General features: G+C 39.4%; 1 protein-coding gene across 1 annotated transcript; it reads left to right on the top strand.

Moving 5' to 3' along the window:
• Window positions 1-8,520: 8,520 nt before the first annotated feature.
• ATOH7 (atonal bHLH transcription factor 7) lies at window positions 8,521-9,152 on the top strand. Its single transcript, XM_007099163.3, has one exon. The coding sequence runs from the start codon at window positions 8,521-8,523 to the stop codon at window positions 8,977-8,979; it is 459 nt and encodes a 152-aa protein (XP_007099225.2). The 3' UTR covers window positions 8,980-9,152.
• Window positions 9,153-21,254: the final 12,102 nt, after the last annotated feature.

Here is a 21,254-nt window from a genome sequence, read left to right as displayed (position 1 = left end):
CACACTAAGGCTCTGTCCCTGACATCAAAGCTCTTCCAGACAAGACCCAGTGCGGCACAGAGTATAGGCCCTAGGGAGAAAGAGAACTGCACTTCAAATCTGGTCACTGGCTATGCAGTTCAATCAGTGCCCTCAGTTTTCCTGGCCACAAAATGAAGATTAAAACAGTCCCTACTCAAAGAGTATTGTGAATAAAGGAATTAATGGGGATGCATGGATGACTCAGTTGGTTAAGCATCCTACTCTTTTTAAAAAAAAATTTTTTTTTTTTTTACATTTATTTATTTTTGAGACAGAGAGAGAGCATGAACAGGGGAGGGTCAGAGAAAAAGGGAGACACAGAATCTGAAACAGGCTCCAGGCTCTGAGCTGTCAGCACAGAGCCTGACGCGGGGCTCGAACCCACGGGCCGCGAGATCATGACCTGAGCCGAAGTCGGATGCTTAACCGATTGAGCCACCCAGGCGCCCCAAGCATCCTACTCTTGATTTCGGCTCAGGTCATGATCTCATGGTTCGAGGGATCGAGCCCTGTGTCGGGCTGTTAGCATAGAACCTGCTTGGGATTCTCTCTCTCCCTCTCTATCTGCCCCTCCCTCACTTGTGCTCTCTCTTTTTCTCAAAATAAACAAATAAATTAAAAAAAAAAAGATAGGAATTAATAGCTAGTCAGCATTTGGCATTTCCTGAAGGCATTACTTTTTTAATGGTGATGATATTGGTTTTCTTAGCTTAAGGTCATCCTGAATAAAAACTTCAGTCAACCGTACAGCAAATACACATTTATCGAACACTCTAGCAAGACCCAGGTATCTAAAATTTGCCCCTTCACTCAAAGAACTTATAACCTATTTGAGGAAACATGAAATAAATTCGGAAGAAGATACCCACAGTACCAGTTTTAAATATCCACCAGGATAGAGATTTTTGCAGTGTGGGCAACTCTATTTCTAGTACCCTGGCACATAGTAAGTGCAATAAATATTTGTTGAATAAACAAATGAATGAAAGTTTGAAACAATGAAACAAATTGGTATATGGCTGCCAAATGAATAGAAAACCACATATATGCCTATGGCTACCAGCTGGCTACCAGCACTGGATTCCACTTAGAGACAGCCAGGAATCTGACTGGTACAAGTATCTGGTCAGCTAGGCATGGTACCTTTTTGTGCCCTGGTCAGTGGAGGTCAGTAGGAGGCTGGGGCACAGGCAGGGAAGTAAAAATCAAACATGATGGTGAGGAGGAACAGGAACATGGCTTTAAAAGACCGAAGTCTTTGGACATTTAGAAAACTTGTTCAGCCAAGCTGCTGAAATTGCACAAGGAAGCAAAAAAGCAACACCAACTAAAATCGAGAGAAAACCACTTCTCCCTGGGGCAGGGAGCAGGTATCAGCCGCTGGCCTGGGCCAGTAAGGCCTCTGGGCTTTTACTCTGAGCTGACTCAGGGACTGCCTGAAACCTGGATTGTAATGAGAGCCACCCTTTGGGGAAGTAAGCCACCTGCTCACTGTGAAACAGCGAATACCACAATTTCAGAGCAGAAACAAAAGCAGCAGGTCTGTTGCCACTGCTTCTGGAGGACACAATTTCCCCCAAAAGAGTCCATATTAGAAGAAGAAAAAAGAGTTATGTTGCTACTCTCCCTTTGTGTGTGGGGTCCCTTCATCTACCTTTTCCTCCTCCGTTCCTTTATTCCTTCAACCAACATTTCTTGACCATATGGTTTGTGCTAGACACAATTCTAGGTACTGGAGACACAGCTAGGAACAGTATAGAGGAAACCCCTGAATTCCTGGACTTTCCAGACTAACAGCTAAGGACATAAAGCATTGGATAGAATGGGAGCTGAATGGGGCACCTAGGTGGCTCAGCCGGTTCAGCATCTGACTTTGGCTCAGGTCATGGTCTCACGGTTCATGAGTGTGAGCCCCACATCAGGCTCACTACTGTCAGTGCATAGCTTGCTTTGGATTCTGTCTCCCTCTCTCTGCCCCTCCTCAGCTGGCACTCTTTCAAAAATAAATAAACATTAAAAAAAAAAAAAAAAAAAAAAAGAACAGGAGCTAAATGACACAACCAAACCAGCCAGGGAAGATATGGAGAAACTGCATTTGAGGCCAAGGCAGTAACCAGTGAAGAAGCCTCAAGGTGGCTTCAAGCATGGGCAGTGGGGGAGGAGCAGCCTTTTGAGGGGCAGAAGAACTGATGTCAGAGAGGTAGGGGTCACCAATCGAAATCCTTTTTCCTCCAGAGCATAGTAAAATCTCTCTGCTCTGAGCTCCTAATGGTACTAATCATGCACTGCTTCATGTATAGGACAGTGGTCCCAGCTTTTTTGGTCATACACTCCTATCAGAAAAAAAAAGCACTGGTATATACTCATAAATAAATATATGTATTTATATTTTGCACACTACAAACACCCCAAGACAGAACTAAAAAAATGGGATAAAATAAATATTAGCAAAATTTCTAATCTTCTCACATACTCTAACGTACTATCTTGTGTGCTGTTTAGGAAACATAACCCTGGTTTACTACTCAGGGTTAGTTTTTTGATGTGTGTTGGGTCTTATCTCCACAACTGGATTGTGAATTCCACTAGGCTAAAGGCTGTCTTATCCCTGATGGTGCCTGGCACAGGGCTGAACAGAAGGAAATAGTAATTACTGGTGGACACATAGATAAGACATAGGTACCAGGGTAGAGGGTCTTCACTGGGAGGCAACTTTGCTGTTGCCTGGATAAGAGATTCCTTTTATTAGTCAGGGTTCAACCAGGGAAGCAGAGCCACTGTGCAGATTATGGAAGAAGGAATTTATAAGGATGAGGACTTATACAATAAGGGAATGAGCTAAGAATGTAAGGGTCCAAAAAGGGTTGTTGCAGGATCAAAGAATAGCCACTAAGCAGCCCTGGCTTGGGCGAATGAGTCAGAGCTTGCAGGGTGGTCTGGAAGGCATGCATGTCCAGCTGCTGGAATAACACTGGGTGGCGAGGCTGGTGCTTCTTTGTGGCTACCATCTCTGAGTTTGCATGAAGCATCTGATAGTGGGCCCTGTTGGTCAGCAGAGCTGGCAGTCGGGAGGGAGGAGCAGGTACACAATGGAAAAGTTCAAGACCAAACTGGAATCCACTTGTGCCTCTGCATCCATCTTTCATGGCCTCTAACCTACCATGATGTTCAGAGCATGGTGGCTTCACTTCTGCTTCCCAAAGCTCATGTAACTTCCTTTTGCCTACGTCAAATCCAGAACTACACAGGGAAGGGCATTCTGAAAAACATTGCTTCTGGCCTAAATTTACCATACAACAGTCCAGCACATCCCTCAGATTGATTCCCTTTGTTCTGCTTCTACATTCATGAAAAGAAATATCATGAATACTGATTTATCTTCTCAAATACCTCACGTCTAGTAAGGGAAAGGCCCTGGATGGTGAATGCAAATATTCCAGTCACTGGAAAAACAAAGCATCCCCTGAAAATTAACACTTTAAAATATGTGTCTGTTACTGTAAAAGTGAATCTCAAACTACAATGAAATCACCAAACTTACTACCCAGTAAGGCCCTGTGCTCAGGGCAAAAGAGAAAAGGAACTCCTTTGAAATTACTCTTCTCTTTGTGTTCTGGCTCACTCTATGGGACAAGCACTGAAGAACAGGAAAATAAAGCAAAAATGAGCAGAAAGGAGGGGTGGCTAGTGTACATCCTGAACAATTACAACAGGTCATTTTATTTACCTAAACAAGCACCCATACTGCATTTAATTATATGCCAAGCACAGATCCAAGTGCTTACAAAGAATCAACTATCCAATCCTCATACCAATTCTATAAGATTGGTTCTATTATTAACATTCTTTTTTTCCCCCCAACCTGTTTATTAACCTTCTTTTTAACAGATGAAAAGGCATAGAGAAGTTAAGTAGTTGCCCAAGGTCACACAGCTAGGATTCTCATCATGACTAATGGTAGCTTTATGTATAAAAGATTAAAAAAATTATTCGTTAAGTTCACTTTCATTATCATTTGTAAAAACTACTCACAACATGTAGTATTAGCTGTCATTTAAAGAGTGATGTCCTTAGGGACCAAACAAGGTCCTTTACGGTTATAGTCTCATTCAATGCTCACTACTGCCCTGTGAGGCAGGTTTTATGATTCTACTTTGCAGATGGAAAAATGGAAGTGATTTGTGCCAGAGCCCACAGCTAGTTGACAGGAGATCTAGGACTCAAAACTGACTCCAAAGATCATGCTTAACCCAGATGCTAAGAGGAGGCTAAGATCCACTATTGAGAAGACTGAATGCAGAGTCCAAACCATGCAAGTCGGTCTGGCTCATGCCAATGAGAAACTAAATCAGACTGTCAAGTGAGAATTCTCAAGCAGTGTGTGGTGTGATGGGGGCTGAAGAATCACCTAGGGCACTGTGATGAGCCCATACTTTCTGGAGATAAATGATCACTTCTGGGGCCCGGGACAGGAACCCCAACATCATTGTCATCTTTCTCGTGGCCCCATTATTAGTCTATGCCTTCTTTGTTTCTGCCTTCTACTGGGTTTTCTCTTCCCTGGATCTTTGAGGGGCAGGGGACAGAGGTGCAAGACTTTGCCTTTCCCTTCCTTTTTCTAAACATATAAAACCTTTTGCAGAGTTTTCCCCCCTTAGTAACTATACAGTACACTATAAAGTTACAAGAACTTTTTAAATACCTTGCACTTCTGGTCTTTAATGGAATATAAGTGGACCTCAACTTCATCATTCCTTTGTCTTTTGCTGGTTTGAGTCTTTCAAGGACTCAGAATCCCCCAACTGCTACCCCCTCCAGAAGAGAGCCCCATTCCTCATTTTTTATATTTTTTTTCCTGCAAATTTCAGAATGAACATTTTTTTCACGGTTTCCTCTTTTTTTAAATTTTGTGTTTCTTTGGAGAGTTTCCATTTTAAAAATTAAATATGGTCTAGGACAAAAAAGGAATGTTTACCCTTGAATCTGTTCTATATATTTTATGTAATAATTTCCAGTCATTGATCTTTTACTTCTAAAATAATAGTCCTCCTATTTTTCTACTCCTACAGGTGTAAGCTCCTTCTACTTCCCCCCTCCCCCATCAACATCTGTCAGTTTTGATTTCTGGCCAACCCTGAGACCTACAGTAACTGCCAGTTTACCTGGTAGGATCATACCTTCAGTACGGAAACACTGTGGAGGTTTCTGCCATGCGTGTTCTGGCTAAAATGCCTATGGATTTGTTTTTTTTTTGGTAGGAAAGAATTCATTTTGCATTAAAAAATGTGGAGTTATGTGTGTGTATAAATAATTCATATAGGTTATTCACTAGGAATATACTCATTCTGATTAGTATCTATCTACAATTTACCTAATTTATTTTTCCAGCCATTCACTTGGGGTCATTTATTACCTATTATTGCCTAGGCACCGTGCTAGACATTAGGGTTATAAAATAAATAATACTGTCCTTTATGCACAAAATTTCTAGTTCTATTCCTGAAACCTTTCTTGGTGACTTACCTGACTTTGAGATGTCACTGGTAGATCTCAGCTGCCCCACCATAAACTGAGTGGCTTGTATTAAGTGCTCTTAGAATTCGAAAGTCTCTAACATTAAAGAACACTGGAAATTTTAATATAGTCATTAAGTTGCTCAATACCTCTGAGCATAGTGTTTAGTCTCTACATCTCACCTTCTCCTCTATAAAATAAATGGGAGGACAGGGGTGCCTAGGTGGCTCAGTCAGCTGAGTGCCCGACTCTAGCTCAAGTCATGATCTCATGGTTCGTGAGTTCGAGCCCCACGTCCAACTTGCTGAGGACAGCACAGAGCCCACTTCAGATCCTCTATCTCCCTCTCTTTGTCCCTCCCCCACCCACACTTTCTCAAAAATAAACATTAAAAAAACCCTTTAAAATAAATGGGAGGTACTAGAGCAGGATTGAAAGTTCCAAGGAACTTTGTGGACAGGCTTCTCTAGGAAAAAAGGGTTCTGTGTTCAAAAAGTTCTAGGAAGTGGAGTCAATATGTTTTTTTTTACCTTAGGACTTCTCAGAAATTTTACTATACCAATTTTCTTCATGCCTCTATAGGCAGGAGACAGTAGATGTATTTCCCAAACTTACTTGACAATGAAATCTTTTTCCCCAATAGCATCTTTGTAGTACTTATAAATTGTCCTTCAGAAAAAATTTGGGAAATGTCCTACTAAACACATTGTATACCTCCTAAGGCCCTTTATTACAGCAATATTCTCTACCCTGGATCGACTTCATGTTGTAAATATCTGCTAGTTTATGTTCTTATGTGCTATGTGCATACTGCTACATTTCCTTTTCCTCTTCAAGTTGTGCTTTTGATTCTCTTGGTGCACAGACTATAATCTCTCCGAGTGTGAATACGTGGCCTGCAAAATCATGCACCTTATTAACACTCTGGTCAATAGTGTCCAGAACAAGTGCACAGTATGCTTTGTGGGAGAAAAGTCCAAAGAGTATCACAGAGAAGTCTCCTTGTGGGGGAAGGGGCAAGATAAATGAACATGAGAAATAATAGTATTAGTAGGGCAGATTTCCATAAAAATTGAAAAAATATATTTGACATTTTGATGATGAAAGAACATAGTCTTTCCTGTCACAGGACTACTGTTCCTGACCAAGATATTAGGACTCAGAGTAACAGAGCTGAGTGGCTCCATGCAAAAGTCTGTGTTCAACATCTGTCACGCTGGAGATCATTAATGTTCAATTGCATCCTATTGTCTTCATGTTACTCAACTTCATTTTACTGTCATTGCTTCAGCTGGGGATTAATCAACTATTTATGGGAAGACTGGACTTGGGAGGCAAAGGTGGGGGAAGAAAGTTATAGTAAAAAGACTCCTAATTTGTGAGTTTGTTGAAAATTTAATTAAACAAAAATATCTGAGAATAATGCTAACATAATCCATGTTTTAAAAGGAGAGAGAACATACTTGGTATTCCTGAAGAATCCAGAAATGATCTTGGCTTGTATCTATTTGGAGCTGGTTTCTTTGCCACTTTACTCTTCCTTAAGAGCTAGAAAAAAGCTGTGATGGGAAAATCAAGTTAATGGGTTCTCTGTATAAATCAGATCATTATCAGTAGTGGAAATCATGCTTCATTATTGTTCCTGAGGACAGCTGATACAACTGAAACATCCAAGTAGTATGAAATATTTATAGCTTTATGAGGTAGGGAAAAAAAATCTTCCATTAGGAATTGTTTTTTAACATCTCACAAATTACTTGGATGTTTCCATTTTGCCATTATGATTAGTTTTATTAGACTTAAATATCAAATTAAATAATTACCTTCTCAATATATGTCCCCAAATATTTATGAACCTCTTTCAGGGGAAATGGTGTATAAATTCTGAGTTAATTTGGTTAAGTATCCAAACTCATGCAATCCAATTATATAATTAGAATGTTATTTTTTGATATACCATTAATATCTTTTGATATGTTATAATAAATTATTCTGCACAAAACAGCCAAATTATTTGCACACTAAAATTCCAGGTCTGCAATATTCGGGCCTGCTAATTTGTCACAACTTACTTAATAGCTAAAATTAAAATGTCAATATATTAGATCAGCATTAACCAAAACTGTCATACATCTTGACAAAGCTAAATCTTCTTATATTAAACTTCTAATAGATCTCATAATTCCAAGACCAACATGTTCACGCAAATGATTTCTAATAATTTTAAAACCTCGGTTAAGTTTTTGATATGTAAGTTGCCTGTTAATATGGGAAAAGATGGACCAAATTCTTCCCCACCCCCACCCTGTTATGCTTTTGGGGACAGCCAGGCCACTCCAGATGGTGTGTTACTGTTAGACATAGCTTTGGAGAAACTTCAACAGACGAAGGCTGTAATGTCAGGATTTTGCTGTGCGTCGTCCCCCTTCCCCCCTGCAGTTCCCAGGGTAGGAAGGTGCTGAGATGGAAGCCGAGGGACGCCCGCCCACCTGCCACCACCTGTTCCCTCCCTCAGCCCTCTGCTATAAATTCTCCTCCTTCAAAGATTCACCCAGCACTCTCCGACAGCTACTGAGGAAAACCGCTTCTTCCCTATCTGAGCATCTGGAAAGATTCCGTCTTCCTGAAAAAGAAGCCTCAGGCTTTCCCAGAGGACTTGAAAGGCCTTCCCTAAACCAGCCACACCAAATTCCTCAGCAAGAAGGTTCCCTTCTCTTTTCCAACTTCACGTTGGGAAAATGACTTTCTCTTCAGCATCTCAGTTTCCCCTAAATTTGGGCCAGTGAAAAGACATCAATCTGGTTATCCAGTAGGACAGAAGCGGGGTCCCGTACTCCCCACTGTTAACTCTAATTCCAAGCGAGTTGCTTTGTGTATGACTTACTTGCTCAGAAGAGCCACGTTGGGGAGCCGCTCAATAGACGAGCCCGCGCACACGTCCTAAGCGGGCGAGTGAGCTCAGCACCTCCCTCCTTCGGGACGGGGATGAAGTCCTGCAAGCCCAGCAACCCAGCGGCGGCACCGCGCGCCGCGCCCCCGTGCGCAGGCGGCGCCGAGTGCGCGGGTACGTGCGCCGGGGCCGGACGGCTGGAGAGCGCGGCGCGCAGGCGCCTGGCGGCCAACGCGCGTGAGCGCCGTCGAATGCAGGGACTCAACACGGCCTTCGACCGCCTGCGCCGGGTGGTGCCCCAGTGGGGCCAGGATAAAAAGCTGTCCAAGTATGAGACCTTGCAGATGGCGCTGAGCTACATCATGGCGCTGACCCGCATCCTGGCCGAGGCCGAGCGATTCGGCTCCGAGCGGGACTGGGTCAGTCTCCACTGTGAGCACTTTGGCCGCGACCACTACCTTCCGTTCGCGGGCGCGAAGCTGCCGGGTGAGGGTGAGCCCTACGGCCAGAGGCTCTTCGGCTTCCAGCCGGAGCCCTTCCAGATGGCCAGTTAGGGCGCGCGGCCCTGCCAGGGTGAGACGCACAGCGATCGAGCACCGGACCTATCGGAATCGTAGCCCTTTCCCCAGTAGGTGGCCTAGGATGCATTCTTAGAATAAAATAGAAAACTTTCAGATTACTTTTATTCGCATCACAGTCTTATGGACACGATTTTATTGCCTTTCTGTTTTCCTCCTCAATCAGCATTTTGTAGGTTTCATTATTGGATCTTATGAATGGTTTTGATTGCTGTGAAAATAATGTTCTCTCCCCTTTTTTGGACTAGTTTAAGGGAAAACAGTCTTAAGAAAAAATAGGATTAGGCTATACTGCAGTTTTAGTCCTCAGAGAAATAATCGCTTTCTTAAACTTAGTAAGTTTGACCTGTTCGGGTGAAGTTACAATATCCATTACTTGTGTATGCTTAAAAGAGCTTCCTTCCCGTCGTGTAAATGCATTTATGCTTAGTGCATTGTGTGTGTATGCATGAAGTAGTCATACTTTTTTTTTTTTTGTAGAGTACATGGGCGTGAGTGCTCTGTATTTTTTAAATGTATACATTATTAAAATATAGATTTTGTAATATATAAGTAAAAATGTGGGTTTGTTTTTCATGCCAAATGCCCTGCTAGTTTCCTGATGCCAATAAAGGCCTATTGGGGCTGATCGTATTGAGTGCTTTCCTGAGTAAAGATGTGGAATGTTTAAATCTAATTGCACTGATTGGCAAATGTGCCCTTTTGTAATACTTAGTTAAAAAAAAGACAAGTTGATGAGAGTACAAGTAATTAATTTGAAAGCTTTCTCTGTGAGTTTATATATATATATAAAACTAGCACTGAGGAATAAAAAAATGTTGCTTTTGTAAGTGATTCCCTTTTAATCAGTACAAGTTGAGCGTAAAGGACATCACTACCAAGGGTAATCAAGATTGGGGCAAAATAATATGCATAATATTGGTTTGAATTACTTTTATAAATTTGCTTAACCATTGGATGAATAAATCAAACCCTTAATGTAAAGAATGACTTGGTCAGCAGCACTACATGCATTTGGGAGAAATTAGAAATAATAATTTAAAAAAGCAGGACTCTTAAGTTATGTGTGCATTTGGCATTTGTCACAAGACAACAGAAAAAGCAGTGACATCCCCCAAACTTATTATGGATTCCAACGCCTAACATCAGATGCAGCCACCTGTTTGCAGTTTATCTATAGAAATTCAACATAGAATTTTTTATTGTCTTAGTTATCCCTAATTATCAAAATCCATTTGGTTTGTAATGAATGAAGATATCTTCCGCAGGGCATAAACTTAAACTTACAAAATTGCAAGTGTGTCTCTAGAAAGCTCTGAGAAACCAGTGCTGAATTTCCCTTTCCTTCTGATATCTGTTAATAAGAAACTGAGGAGGGTTCAGGACTTTGCTTCCTCACTGCAAATTAGAGAGTAAAATGTTTAGCCTCTTCAACAGCTCTTAGAAGACACTGTAGTTGAGCAGAGTACACAGCTCTAGAAGAGATGATGCCAGGACCCCTTTCTAGCCTTACACCACACTGCAGTCTGCATTTGAACCAACAGCAAGGCTCTGGGTATCTGTCTTCCTCACAGACTCAAAATTATTTATTTAGACTCAAAAAAGCTTCAGTAATAACTCCAGTAAGTTTGTAGAGTTTGAGAATATATAAAATCAGTGCTAAAACGTTTTAATCAGGAAAGTTCTCAAAAATGTATTAAGATGGAGTCCTGTTTCAGGTAGGGTTCATAGCCCACTCTCTAAACTGTAAATGCCTTGTCAAAGAGAACCGTGGTTTTCATTTTATCTCTTTCAGTATAGAAGTTTTAGAATAAACTCTCAATAAATATTTCTTTTTGGTTATTAACAATAGTAGCTTCTTAATGAAATTGAACAATTAAAAAGATGGGATTCTAATCCCATGCCTCTTCTTCCACATCCCCATTCTCCAATAAGAGTGGGAATCTGTCTGTTAAATATTTTGCCTATAACTGCCTGTTCTGTGTTTTTGAAATCTCTGGAAGCAATTTAGCTCTTACCAAATCCCTAGGCTTTCCCCCACCCCCCAACTTAATGTACTATTTTTTTCCTGGAAGACATTTGAGGGAGAGGTAAATGGGTCTCAGTGATTCAAATCCGGTCTTTGGTAAAACTCCTAAAACTGTATGTTGGGAAATCCATCATGGTTTATCAACTTGGGTAGCAGAAGTGTAAAATCTTTTGAAGATTCATATATTATTATACATAATAGATTTTAGATTACCAAGCCACCTAATAGTTGCTATAGTATTCCATACTGTCCACCTTTGAAAAATCTGTGTTGTTTCTAGTTTGACAACAAGGCATATCAAATTCAAAAGGATATCAAATTCAAAAGGATTCTTTTACCTGGGCTCCCTTAAAAAATATTATCAAGCACCTACTCATTCAGAGTATAGCTGAATGCTGCAACAGTGTGGTACCAATAACATATGCCATAAGAACTCTTAAGGGGGGGGGGCATTAAATAATAAAATAAGACTCACCTGAGCAGGTTTTCAGTTTGATTAGTTATTATCTGGGTTCTTCCTAGGTGTTAGCTGGAGGTTGAATCCCCAAACCCTGGGGTCAGAAGTCTTGAAGAACCATATACAAATGAACAGGGCTATCAAGATAGGAAAGGCCATCCAAACCAGTGGTTCACAATCCTGTCTGCTCGTTAGAATCACACCTAGGAGTCTCGAAAAAAATACCAAGTCGGGGCTCCCAGCTTAAAAATTGATTTAACTGCTCCAAGGTGAGGCTTGGACATAGATAGTTTAAAATTCTCCCCAGGTGATTCTAATGGGCTGTCAGTGTTAAGAACCACTTAATCAATATGTACTACCACACCATTAACCTAATTACCAAAAACTGATGGTATTGACTTCCCACTTTTTGTATTTGTAGATGTTAAGAAGGATCCGGCTATCTTTCTTAACATCCAATACAGCCCGTTTCATAGTTAATGAGATGGCCTTTATACTAATGAAGATCTAAAATTTCTGTGAGATATGAGCCAGATACAATGTGTTTGGTTGTGGTTAATAGAACTGTAGGATTCAACAATTAAGGCTTACTTAAATTTTGCCATCTTATAGTGAAAACAAAGTGCTGTTTTTTGAACGTGGGTAGCCTCTGCTCCTCTGCTTAGGCATTACTAAAGATACCTCTTTTTGCTACCTATAGGTGAAAAAAATTTCAAAGGCATACAAAGCCATAAATATATGACCTATCTTCTCACATGGATATACACCTATTCCCCTCTCTGGTCATGAATACAAGTGGGTACAAACTTTAACAATTGTTTCATTGAAGTAACACAGGTCTTTTGGATTGTCTTTAAAAAAAAAATATATATATATATATATACACACACACATATATATACATATATATACACACACAGACATATATATATATATATACATAGAGAGAGAACTTTACTTTTTCCCTTTCTTTTTTTTTTATTAGCGTGAGAAGGGGAGGGGGCAGAGGGAGAGAGAGAGAATCTTAAGCAGGCTCCATGCTCAGTGAGGAACCTGACACGGGGCTCCATCCCTCGACCCTTGGATCATGACTCGAGCTGAAATCAAGAGTTGGACACTCCATTGACTGAGTTACCCAGACACTTCTGGATTGCTATTTTAAACTGGCAGTGTATCCAAAAAATACCTGAGCTGAAAGAAAACCACTGAGAGCAAGAATTTACCTACCTTACATACAAAGTCTGGAACCAAAATACAATACAAAACAAACCCAACAATTAATTGAGAATAAATAAAATTTTATTTAATGAATAAAGAAACAGTCCATCACATCCTCTAAATCACTTTAAAACATCTAGGTTGAATTAAATACAGTTCTTAATTATTAATTTTCTTCTTCTAATTGCAAAGTCTCCAAACAAAACACAACCCCCAACAAATCTTTAAGAAAGCAGAACTAGGAAACAGTAACAGTGTCATGGAGATGATGTGGTCTATCGGAATACAGTACCATATACCTTCTGAAGAAAGACACAGTTTATGCTCACAAACATTTTGGCTTAAGCAATGACTTGCTTTCAGTTCCACAGAATATCTAACATGCACGATGCAGAAGAACAAGAATAAAAGCTAAGATCCATCAATTGGTTTTTAATAATGGAAACAAAACATACAGTTTATGTAATTCACACATTTCAAAATGGCTGCTATCATAGTTTTTCCATTAGGATTTCAATAACCAAAAAAGTACTTTAGAAAATAAGTTGACTCAAGCTTCCTAAGATGGAAGCATACCATATTTGTAAGAGGCATCTCCTGATTCTGACTGAACTATGTTAACTATGGGTGTTCCATGCCTCAGTTGAAGTGTGTGTGTGTGTGTGTGTGTGTGTGTGTATGTGTACATGCCTATGGCCACATGTACATCCTTTGTCAGTCCTCATGGCTGAAATGAATCATTGGGGTTAAATTCAGACTTGATGTAGCTGAGAATGCAAAAACAGAGGCTGAAGGGTATGTTCATTTTTGTGGAGCCATTTCTGTTATCCTAATAAAGTTGATTCATTTCACCGTAAGGCCATGACATGCTAGCATAGAACATTTTTTCACTGGGGTCTGGAATAGTACAATGAAGTTGTCCTGAACTGCTTAAGCCAGAAAGGAGTATAGGAACTCCTTTGCTATTTCTTTGTGTGCTGCTGCAAAGTCATTATTTCCACTAGCTTCAATTGTGGACATAAGAGTCAGAATTTCTGTAGGCTATTCTACCTATGCCAAAATAAATTTTCCTGGAATCTGCCTGCAGAAAGCAGACAGAATATTTCTTGAATTCATTTGATTTTTCTCTAGATTCTTTTTTTTTTTAAGCTGCATACCATATTGGAAGAAGATTCCACCATTATGTGCTGCTCTTCTAAAGAAAAACAAAGTAGTTGGGCAAGAAAGAAATGTGAACTTTTTAAGCACATTTATTTACTTTGGAGAAAAATATTTTAAACATTTCTCTTGGAATAATAAATTGCTATTACTTATATAAATTCTTCATAAATATTTGTTTATCCTATCTTCCATCCTGGAAAATGTTCAATCAAGTATTTTGCTTATTTTACAGATAAAGAAACAGAGACCTCACAGTGATAGAAAAATTAGAGAGTGTGTATGAAATTTTTTCTAATAATTTATTAGAATTATTAAAATCTCCTTTTAATTAGGAATTCACCTAAGAAGTCCTAGAAATGAGCTCTCCTAATGCTATTAAGTAGTTTACATATTTTTTTTTAATCTCGACAAGAAGGTAATGAAGGGAGAAGGGTAGGTTAAGAAACTCAATGCTAAAGCTCGGAAAAAGTAAGTGAAAATCAGAAAAGAAGATAAGGTGTTCTGAAGTAAAAATACTGAAAAAGTAAAATTTAATTTACCCATGTGCTTTAAAAAATACAGTTGCATTAAAATGATTTCATTTGAATTGTTTTAGGGTTTTAACTCTCCAACACAATAAAACCTTTTATACATACACATTTAGTAATCTTTTGGTAGTCAATACTAACATATAATTCACTGAATCTTGCACTATTACTAATTGTGGGAAAGTTACAAGAATCTGCTAGCTTGCAGATAACTCACTGAATCTGTAGAAACATTGGGTTCTTTGGAATTTTGGAACATTGATCAATTCACTCTTACCATACTATATGAAAAGAACTCCTGTTTCTTATGGATATTAAAACACATCTTTTTAAAGTAATCTCTACACGCAACATGGGTCCCGGACTCACAACCCCCAACATCAGGAGTCACATGCTCTACCAGCTGAGCTAGTCAGGTGCCCCCAAACACCTGTTTATTGTAACAAAACTATACTTGTATCTTCATTTATTTCCAATCTAAATTGGTCAAGCCTCTCCACCCCCATCTTTCCCATCTTAAGTCTCATTTTTAAACTGTCTCTGTTAAGTTAGGAGGCAGAATGAATTTTTATCTTAGAGAGTTAAAGACTATTCTGTAAGTAGTCTACTGGATTTGCAAGATATTTTAGAGAGATTAAAACCTAGTTATCTTTCTGTTGCTCTGTTGATATTTAACCAGATTATAGCTCATGTTGTAATTTATACAATTTGAATAAGAATAATTCTAAAAAATCACTTTCAAGTGTCAAATATATTTGTACATTAAAAAATTGAGGGTAGCTGGGTACCTCCATTGGCTAAGCGTTTGACTCTTGATTTTGGCTAAGGTCTTGATCTCGCGGTTCATGAAATTGAGCCCCATGTCAGGCTTTGTGCTGAGAGTGCAAATCCTGCTTGGGATTCTCTCCCTCTCTCTGCCCCTCTCTTGCTTGTGTGCATGCACATGCTCTTTTCTCTCAAAATAAATAAACGTAAAAAAAGTTGGTTGAATCATCATCAAAAAGTAATCTTTAAACCTAGAAACTAGAACTGTTTTCTTCATTTTAAAGAAAATGTACATTTATTTCAGCCTTAAAGTACTTATTGTCAACTAGTGTTGAAATCTTTTAATTTTTATTATTAGGGAAACATTTTCCATTCACTGATATGTTAAAATCTTCTAGCAAATTAGTGTTTATATGCCTCTACAGTATAGCCGTTTTCTTTTTGCTTACTCTCAGCATTTATGGCACAGTTCTCAGAGGATTGAAAAGTGTGTTCTTTCTCTATTTCTTGCAATTTCAAGGCTATTGCTCTTTGGAGTTTGAGGTGGCCATTATTTACCTATTAACAAGGGGCAGACTGTTTATCATTCTATAGTATCAGGTATGCTAACTAATATAATTAGAAATAAGAGGCAAACATATTTTCAACAAATATGCATTTTTTTTGCACTGCACAGATTTTTAAAAACATGGTATTAGCAACTTTTTTAGCATACTGATGACCGCTGCATTGTCAAAGTTTAGAAGATGCTTGGCATTCTTCAAGCAGTGTTTCAGTAATTAACTTTCTGAAATATTGATCCACATAAAACAAGAAAAGGCAATTAGTGGTGAAAAAGACTTCAACAAGCTTATTGTAATCTAAGTAACTCTTCATCTTGTTGGTAAGGCACATTGATTTTTTACTCAACTGTCTGTGGAAATACTTGGAGGCCAGACCCAAAGACCCTGGAAGGGACCTTGAATAAAGGTCATTATTAGGAAATTTGCCTTTGAGTTTACAACCAACTTATAAATAGCCCATTTACAAACAGACTCAGGCCAGGATCTCAGCTTGGAAGTTACTTTGGGAGTGTGTGGGGAGGAGGAAGATAGGAGGAGGCTGCGATCAACAAGAATAATTTGGATGTCTGACCCAATTGATTTCTAGACCTCCCTTCCCAATCTGATTTTTTTTTCACACTTTGCCAGCAATTCTGTCAATTAGAAGTTGATGGCAGTAAGAAGGCAACTACTTAAAAAAATGCAGCCCCTCTGTGAAGTTAAAAGACCGTCAGGCATTCAGAATTTGTTCAACTGAACTGCTTTCCTCTGACCATTGGGCCAAGATGCCTGGAACTGGAGTTGGATCATTTTGGAACATGAAGCATGCTGACAGGCTGTGAGGATGGGGTGAGATGGGATGGGTTACCACAGCAGGGGGATTATAGAACATAGAGCACAGGGCATCAGGGGAGAAAAACACAGAATGAGGGATAGATACAGAAAAGACCTTAGGCATGCTTTAGCTTTGACACATCATAGATACACAAAAGGAGGAAGTAGTCTTTCTTCTCTTATTGGCTGCTTTGCCTGGATCCTATTCTTGGGACCATAGTCCAATTAGGTATAATAGATATTGTAACTCAGTCATGAATTAAACAGGCTTTACTGAATTCACTTGGGAATCTAGAATTGGGTGTTCTGTGTGGAAAGAAATCTATTCTGAGTTTTACACAACCAATTTACAAGTGAACATCTGAGGATTTGAACATCATTTGAGGATTATCCAAATTAACCTATCCCTACAAAAGTCAGGTTTTGACTCTGCTGGGAATTATTCTTCATGGTATGTTTCATTCAGAGCTCTAGCTCTATCTACTGCTGGTCTCTTGACTGATTTCTCATCGGATACTTACAAAAGTTAAGAGAGGAATAAAAAGAGAAAGATGCATTGAAACCAGTTCCACTATTTGGTAATTCTGATTAAAACCTTCCCTTAGTAAAGGGTGCTATGTTTCAAAAAGGCAACTTCATCTAAATGGCACATTTCCCTTCTTCATTTTCCCTTTGATCCCCATTTCCATGACTAATCAAGTCATGAAAAGCCCTTCAAGTTGTTTGGAGAGAAGGTTGCTTATCGGACTGGTATGGCTTTTTGAAACAAAGGGCCAGACAAATTGCATCAACTTTCCCTCTTTCCCTGGTCCATTTTTGCAGGTTTTTGAGCTTTCTTTGGGGGCTTCATGAATGCTACATGTCTAATGAGTGTTGCACAAAATAGTAGGGTCTAATAAGGCCAAAGTGTGGTTATTTCTACTTTCTAGGCATGCACTATATGTACAAGGAGGGAGTATGTTCTTTACCAGTGCCCAAACTATTGCTTTATGCCATTGGCAGGCATCCCTTTGGACCTTTCTGGGTAAGTTCTGAAATTATTCTTCTCAACCTTGCCTGCTCTTTGGAATCACCTGGGAAGCTTTAAAAGATACTGATGCTATGTCATAACTCCGAAGCTTATGACTTACTGATCTGGGGCTGTGGCCTGGGTATTGAGATTTTTAGAAGCTCCCCAGGAGATTCTATTGTGCAGCCCAGATTAAGAACCACTGCTCTAGGGGTTCCTGGGTAGCTCAGTCAGTTAAGTGTCTGACTCTTGGTTTCGGCTCAAGTCATGATCTCATGGTTCATGGGATCGAGCCCCCATCAGGCTCTGCACAGTGCAGAGCCTGCTTGGGATTCTCCCTCTCTCTCTCTCTCTCTCTCTGCCCCTCCCCTGCTCTCTCTCTCTCTGAAAATAAATAAAATAAACTTAAAAAATAGAATCACTGCTCTAGACTCAATTTTATATAGAAACATACTTACATAGAATTTTTAAGTTCAATGTAGGTCAATGAAAATTTTTGAGTGCCTACTCTGTATAAGGTACATGACAAACTTTTGACACAGTCCATACCAACAGTAGCTAAAACCTAGTATAGGCAAGACTGGCTAGTGCAAGGGGAGGGGCAGGAAGGTATATAGAGGCTATATTTTATATAAAATACTATACAAGGTCATCTTTTTCTCAATTCAAGAAACTCACTATAAGTTTTCAAAGAAAGTAGAATTGTATTTGGGTGAGGTCTGGGGGATTGGAAAATACTTTACAGAAGTAGTGACATTTCACATGAACTTTAAGGAACAGGTAAGATTTCCATAGGTAGTGGTTGGGGAAAAAGCCTTCCATCTAGAAGCAAAAGAGTGGCATTTGGCTGGAAAGCAGGGGACTGTGTTAGGTTTGCCACCACATTGGGTGTGTTTTCTGAGGAATGGGTGACAGACTTTGGGATCATAGTGGACAAAGCCTTGAATATCCCAGGGCAGGAGAGCTGGTACTTGATTTGGCTCCAGGAAGCCATTGGGGGTTTGAAATTGGGGCATAACATGACTGGAACGGTAATTCAGGAAGAAAGAGCTGATGCAGATCTGGGCTGGGTTTGAATGGGAGAAACAGCAGGAACAGAGGCAGAAAGGCCACTTAGAAGTTCTTTATTATGGTTGAAGTCAGAAATATTGAGGGAAATTAAAGTAATGCAAGTCTGAACTGGAGAACTGCAAGGGGATGGAAAGAAAGGGCTGAATGTAAAAGAAATAATAGGGTTAGAATTAACAGGATCTATTAATTGATTGGCTAGAGGAAGCAAAAAGTGACTTGGATGCCTTTTATTTGGATTGCTAGGAATGTGATGGTGACATTAACAGAAATCCTTAAGCGAGGTTGAAGAATGTGTATGAAAGGGAAGGTGATGAATCTGATTTTGGACATGTTGAGTCCAAACATTTCCAGCTGACCCAAAATTTCTTATATAACTCTCCCTCATTATAATTGACTTCTAACAGACTTCTCAATGCAGGGCACGGATTTGTTCAACACAGTAGTTCTCAACAAAGGAGGATTCTGCCTCCTAGGAAACATATAGCCATGTCTGGAGACATTTTGGGTGGCCACAACTGGGGGATGGGCCACTATGTTCCTGGCATCTAGTGGTTAGAGGCCAGCGATGCTGCCTAACATTCTACACTGCACAAAGTCCCGGGCGACAAAGAATTATCCACCCCAAAATGTCAACAATGCTAGAGTCCAGAAACCCTGCATTAACATTATCCAATACTTGAAATTTCGGGAATTTTAGAGGTCTTATATTTTATGTTAGACAGCGCCATCCAGTGGCCAAATATATTTATCCTAGTTCTCGAACACTAAAAGGCGACGGATAAAAAATATTCAGAAAGCTAAGACATACAGAGATGAAAATTATCCTTTCATGGGAGGACTATTTAGGGTTTACAGAAATAGAGGTGATGGGGAGGTGAGGTATACAACTGTGAAGGAACAATCCTGGAGTTAGAAAGTTCTCTTTGGCTATGAGATTTCATAATAGAAGCTAACACAGAAACAGAACATTTTACAGAATGCATTCTGTATGAAACATATAGTATTTCATTACAGTTGCCTATGTTTTTAGTATTGTTCATGAATACATGAAAAAAATGAAACAAAGTCTACTAATTTCACCAAATAATTTACTGAAATCTTTATTTCTTAAGGATGTAACCTATGGCATTTTGTTTCATTAAGAAATAAAGATTTGAAGACATTAAGATGATTTTAGAGTCATAAAAAATATAGGATGAAAAGCACTAGAAACTTCTGTCTGATAAAGTATCTATTTCTTCCCCCTCCCAAAAGCAGCACTCTTTATGCCTTACATCTTACCTCCCCTGCTAGATTATAAGCTCCTTGAGGTCAGGGACTGTGTCTTATTCATATTTTCATATTTCCCACAGTTTCTAGCATAGCATCTTATACAGAGTAGACACACAAATGATTTTTTTTGAGTGAATGAATTTATTTTTATACTGGAAATCTTTGCCTTGAAGTGAAGAAAATTTCAAGCCTTTCTAAACAATGACTATTTGTTCATTCGAGTAAGATGCCAGCTGAGGGTGCCTGGATCAGAGAACACCAGACACTTGGGCACAGGGAATTGGTAACAGACACCTCCAATTGATTTCACGGATGAGTCTGGAGTAAACTGTGCTGTGATTACTATTCCCAGGGCAATTTTTGGACTGCTGTGTGAATTGCAGATTTCTCTATCTCATATAAGATTCATTCATCCAACAAATATCTATTAAATGTCTATTTGGGGCCAAACACTCTTCTAGGCACTGGGAATAATTGCAGTGAACTTAAGTCTAAAAATTCCTTAAGAGGAAGATTTTGAATAGGTGGGTTGGAATAAAGAGGCATATTCTCCTTTCCTCCCCCTTTTATGGTTAGCATGATATCTTCTATGCAGAAAATGCAAATTAATTATCTCACAAACAGTTCATACCTATTAAAGACCTCTCCCTCCAGAACCATTGCTCTTAAGGGGCAAGTGAAAACTGACAGGCTCCATCACCTTCTCTCCTTGTTTGCATCTCTCCCTTCCTTACTCCCTCATACACTTCCAGACTTTTGGGGAGGGAGGAGGGGAAGATGATGATGACTTTTGCATATTGAGCTAGTAGTTTAAAAAGGAACCCCACAGAAGTTTTTGTTGTTAGTTGGTTTACTAACAACCTTTTAGTTCTAGAATTTAGGGATGTGTAAAGTCAGAAAGAAAAACGACTCACCATTATATCCAGAAGACAATGGTGCAGACAGGCTAATGGGGCCTTGTTTTGGCTAGAACAAGTGCACTGTGCAATATTGAGTGTTTCAGTGAATTTTTCGTATCTCAGGCACATTTTGGCATCTTATAATGTGGCTCAGTACACTCAGGATAAGTAAATCAAAAGTGCTTCTCCACATATGTGAGTTGTATGGCATGAGCTCTTAAGGCTAAGTAGAAGCTGATTAAAAGAATCCATCAAAACTACTGCTATGGATGTAATTGATGAAAGGTAATGGAGACCTCCCCACCTTTTTTCTTTGCATTACTGGTGAGTTAATGACACCTAAAATCACTACTGTCTAACTCCTTTCAGCTCAAGCATATGGCGCCTCATTGCTCCTAGTAGGGCCTAAATATCCCTAACATAGCAGGGGGCAGGGGAGCATGCTAGCTTTTTCCCAAAGCAGTGGA

The sequence above is a fragment of the Panthera tigris genome, chromosome D2 (assembly GCF_018350195.1).
Source record: "Panthera tigris isolate Pti1 chromosome D2, P.tigris_Pti1_mat1.1, whole genome shotgun sequence".
Lineage (NCBI taxonomy): Eukaryota > Metazoa > Chordata > Mammalia > Carnivora > Felidae > Panthera > Panthera tigris.
This window is presented reverse-complemented; position numbering and strand designations above follow the sequence as displayed.